General features: G+C 36.5%; 1 protein-coding gene across 8 annotated transcripts in view; it reads right to left on the bottom strand.

Moving 5' to 3' along the window:
* pfkpa (phosphofructokinase, platelet a) overlaps positions 1-5,000 on the bottom strand; it is a 39,229-nt gene that overhangs the window by 22,611 nt on the left and 11,618 nt on the right. For 5 of the 8 annotated variants that reach the window (XM_027149175.2, XM_027149179.2, XM_047811168.1 and 2 more), the window contains exons 5-8: positions 3,685-3,850; positions 2,959-3,003; positions 2,702-2,810; positions 1,139-1,234 (exon numbers count right to left, since the gene is read on the bottom strand). In XM_027149175.2, coding sequence (XP_027004976.1) covers positions 1,139-1,234; positions 2,702-2,810; positions 2,959-3,003; positions 3,685-3,850 — 416 coding nt within the window. Of the gene's footprint in view, positions 1-1,138; positions 1,235-1,459; positions 1,556-2,701; positions 2,811-2,958; positions 3,004-3,684; positions 3,851-5,000 lie in introns of all 8 variants that reach the window. The other 3 variants (XM_027149180.2, XM_027149174.2, XM_027149178.2) reach the window with 1 other exon arrangement.

Below are 5,000 nucleotides of genomic sequence, written 5' to 3'. Positions count from 1 at the left end.
AGGCACGGGGAGAACATGCAAACTCCAGACACACAAGGCGGAGGCGGGAATCAAACCCCCAACCCTGGAGGTGTGAGGCAAACGTGCTAGCCACTAAGCCACCGTGCCCCCCTTAATCTAAGCAAATTCTAAAAAAAAAAAATTAACAAATGTCTAGAAATAGGATCAATAATCTAATAGCTTGTGTATATTCCATACAATATAGAATATATTATAGAATATACAGAAAATAATATAGATATTTTCAGTTAATACGATATTTATTTGCCTGCAAATCATCGTCCAATCAGAACACAGCTTATTAGGAGATTTGCCAATTTAATTTTAAAATGTAGAAATTCTATCCTAAAAGTTCATAGAATTGAATAACAGCATTTGCAGGACTCTCTGTCCGTAAGCCTTTTGTTTTTCACGCCAGATTTTTATGCAATTTGACGTAATAAAACCCGTTTCTGTCGAGAAATAGGTCTATAATTGTCTTATAATTAAAATCATTTGTGTTTATAGTTTGAAGTCAATCTGTTGTTCAAAAGCACTAGTGATGTCACAGCTTATGTAGGTAAACTAGTCTACGTTTACGGTGTTTGGCAGATGCTTTTATCCAGAGTGACTTACGTTTTTATACAACTGAGCAAATGAGAGGCATTAAGGGCCTTGCTCAGGGGCCCAGCAGTGGCAGTTTGGAGGGCCTGGGATTCAAACTCAAGACCTTCTGTTTGGTCCAACACCTTAACCACTAAAGCTACCACATCCCTGCTTCACTACGGTTTCTACGGTCCTTAGTTAACCGTAGTGAAGCTTCGTTGTTTATACATGATACCCATCAAGGTGGCTTCTCAGATAAAATGCCGTCAAATGATGTTATTGCTAAACATATGCACTACGACTACACTACAAATGGACTGACTGACCTATCTATAAACTGCATCGTCTACTGTATAACACTTGCGCCGTTATTACGTGATGGACGATAAGGGATGAGAGGATGACTTGCTGGTTAGCGGAGTTAGCGTACTACTGCTATCTTACCACACAGATTCCCAAAAAAGGTCACAAAGCCACACAGTGAAGCCACACAGAAAGTTCAAAGGTCAGGTCAATGCAGGAGTGGTGCTGCCGACAAGCCTGACGTACTTACATCTTTCACACGATCTGTGGTTATAGGCTTGTTGCTACAATCAATGGCGCCCTCGGCTACTATTATGATATTCAGCCTTTTTCTTCCCGCCCGATTCTATGAGGTGACGAAAGACACGTTACAGAAACAAAAAAGAAAAGGAAGCGCCGAGGGGGTCCCAAAGCTGGAGACCATATGGAGAGCAGTTCAGCTGTTTGTTATTTCTTTATTTTATTGTTTTGTTTGTGCGTAAGGACCAAATGTGAATTTTAGTTCCTGAAGCTGCCTTCTTTCAGGTCTCCATGTGTTTGGTCTGCCCTGGCTGCATGATCCAGTACTCACATCCTTCACCAAACTAGACGTAATTGCTTTCCCATGTCTGTCAAGGGCTCCTTCTGCAACTATGATAATATTCAGCCTCGAACCTCTGGATCGAGTCTGGGGTCATGAGCACATTTCGAAAATTAACACGGACACAAAACAAGTGAGAAAGACAACGTCAGTGGAAATCGCTTCCAGAAAAACTCCCCTGAAATAAAATATGTATGATAAGGAATAAAAAGAGATCGCAATTACTCTGCTGATGAGTTACATCACAGTTATATAACCGGTTAAGGAATGGATCGGTTTACAGTGGATAGTTTAAAGGAGCGGTTTGTCATTCTGCAGCCATCTGCAGTCTAGAACATGAACTGCAACTATTATTAGTTTTTTGCAATTATAACCATAGTCATATTCGTTAATTTTATTGTAAATAAATTATTATATTTGAATCACTAGAATAGAAAAATTAATAAACATTACAAATGACACCTTTAAAATAAACAGTATATATATATATATATATATATATATATATATATATATATATATATATATATATATATATATATATATATATATAGAGTACAGGCTTATATATATATATATATATATATATATATATATATATATATATATATATATATATATATATATATATAAGCCTGTACTTACTCAAGCTGCTTATAATTTATAAATGATAAACACAATTAAGACCACACTAATGATCTAAGCAATAAATCAGTCTGTCAAAGTGTTACAGTCTGTCACATCATGGATATGATCGTTCTGGGTCACCTTTTGGTTTGTTTTGACTGTAGATGCTAATGAAATTAATTTTCTCTGTCTGTCTGTCTATCTACCTACCTATACCTATCTATTTATCCGTCCATCTGTCAGTCCATCTGTCCGTCCGTCATTCCGTCCGTTGGCCTATCTATCTATCTATCTATCTATCTATCTATCTATCTATCTATCTATCTATCTATCTATCTATCTATCTATCTATCTATCTATCTATCTATCTATCTATCTCTCTCACTCTCTATCTATCTATCTGTTTACCAACATAATATGAAAATATGTTTATCTATCTGTGTAACTACCTACATAACTATTATTTGGTCTATCTCTCTCTCTCTCTCTCTCTCTCTCTCTCTCTCTCTATCTATCTATCTATCTATCTATCCGTTTATCTATCTATCTTAAAGAATGAACATATAAAAACATCTGTATTTGAGGAAGCGCTGGAGTTTGTTTTACCGCAGAGAGTTTCTCACACATCTTCTCCTCCCAGCCGTCCTCTGGAGGCATCTCAGGAATCAGAACCCAGTCGGCACCGCAGGCCAACGCGCTCACCAGTGCCAGGTAGCTGCACAGAAACAGTCGAACATCATCATCCACTTTACAGTAAAGATTTTAAAGAGGGAATCTCAGTAGGAGTTTTGTTAATCTGAACATCAACATGAACGTGTCAGTCAATAACACAAAGAGGATGAAAGATGACTGGTTCTTCTTACCCACAGTGTCGACCCATCACCTCCAGCACAAAAGTCCTCTGGTGGCTGAAAATCACACACAGTAATTCAAAACTAGTTTGTAGACAATAGTTTTAAATATTTAAAGATTAAAAATGTATTAATTGATTGACTAATTCATGTAATCTGTTTGTTATTTTAATTTTTAACCACTAAAAGATCACTAAAAGATGGGCATTATTTCATGTCTGTTTTAACACAATTTCTAATAATAATAATAATCATCATCATCATCATCCTCATCCTCATCATTGTTATTATTATTATTAGTATTATTATTATTATTATTACTCACTGTGCATTGATACATATGTGAGAATAACTATAACACTAACATTTTAATATGATAAGAAAAATAAAAACTAATAACAATTTCAAATAAAAATAAGATTATTTATTATTATTATTATTATTATTATTATTATATGAAACATAAAAAAACTAAATATCCTAACGCAATAAAATGGCTGCATATGAATTGATTAACTGATTAATTAGTTCAAATATAATTAATGTTAAGGTTTATTTAATTTCACATAAAAATAACATTTTAGTGTCTTTTTTATCTCAACATCTATATCTGAATCTCTGTATTTAAAAAAAATATATTATAAATGTTGTTTATACTGCTAATAATTGTTATGGAGATTTTTTTTTTTTATCTGTATATAGCACGTGCTTCAGAGGCTGTAAGTTTTCAGCTCTAACCTCTGAGCAGTGGTCATGATGGCGTCCACCACCTCGATGATTCTGTGGAGAGCCGAGTCAGTACCGATGGTCATGTCTGTGCCGCAGAAGTCGTTGTCGATGGAGCCCACCATTCCTACGATGTGCAGGGCTGAATATCTCTGTAGAGCCTCGTCGTCGATCAGACCTGACGGGGACATGTCAGAATGTACAAGAACAGCACAGACATGTACGAACTTTCTAAACTTTAAGAAGTGATAAGTGCATTTTATTATTATTATTAGTTTGTAGTGGGTGTGGCTTTAAATTTGCATAATACAGTTATGTCATTTTAATATTTATTCTTAAACTTCTAACGTCTGTCCTTACGCTTCCATCATAAGGGTATGAGGAGTAAACAGGTTTGCGGACCTTTTCTCAGTGCAGGGATCTGTGTTAAATATTACACACGTACACAAACACGTGTACAGAGGATTGCTTTTAATACTACTGTATTAATGTTTCTAATTCATCTGAGAAGATTATCCAGTATAAATATATTTACACACACACACACACACACACACACACACACACACACACACACACACACACACACACACACACACACACACACACACAACTACAGTGATGAGAGTTCAGTATGGCTCTAATATAATACCCAAATATTTAACCTTATCTTCCACTCTATAAAACACACACACACACACACACACACACACACACACACACACACACACACACACACACACACACACACACACACACACAACTACAGTGATGAGAGATCAGTATGGCTCTAATCTAATACCCAAATATTTAACCTTTTCTTCCACTCTATAAAAACACACACACACACACACACACACACACACACACACACACACACACACACACACACACACCTTACATACACACATACACTGCCTCTGCATTATGATGCCTAATATGGCATATACTGTATACTGTATCATTGGGCAGCAATATACATCAGACATCAACATGTCACTGTGAGGACATTTGACACTGACATGACTTTGTGAAGAAATTTGACACAGACATGTCATTGTGAGGACATTTGATACTGACATGTCATTGTGAGGACATTTGATATTGACATGTCACTGTGAGGACATTTGATACTGACATGTCACTGTGAATTGGCATCTCTGGAAAATTGTCCGTAGTGTGTGAGTGAATGAGAGTGTGTGTGTGTGCCCTGCGATGGGTTGGCACTCCGTCCAGGGTGTATCCTGCCTTGATGCCCGATGACGCCTGAGGCACAGGCTCCCCGTGACCTGAGGTAGTTCGGATAAGCGGTAGAAAATGAATGAATG

The sequence above is a fragment of the Tachysurus fulvidraco genome, chromosome 3 (assembly GCF_022655615.1).
Source record: "Tachysurus fulvidraco isolate hzauxx_2018 chromosome 3, HZAU_PFXX_2.0, whole genome shotgun sequence".
Lineage (NCBI taxonomy): Eukaryota > Metazoa > Chordata > Actinopteri > Siluriformes > Bagridae > Tachysurus > Tachysurus fulvidraco.
This window is presented reverse-complemented; position numbering and strand designations above follow the sequence as displayed.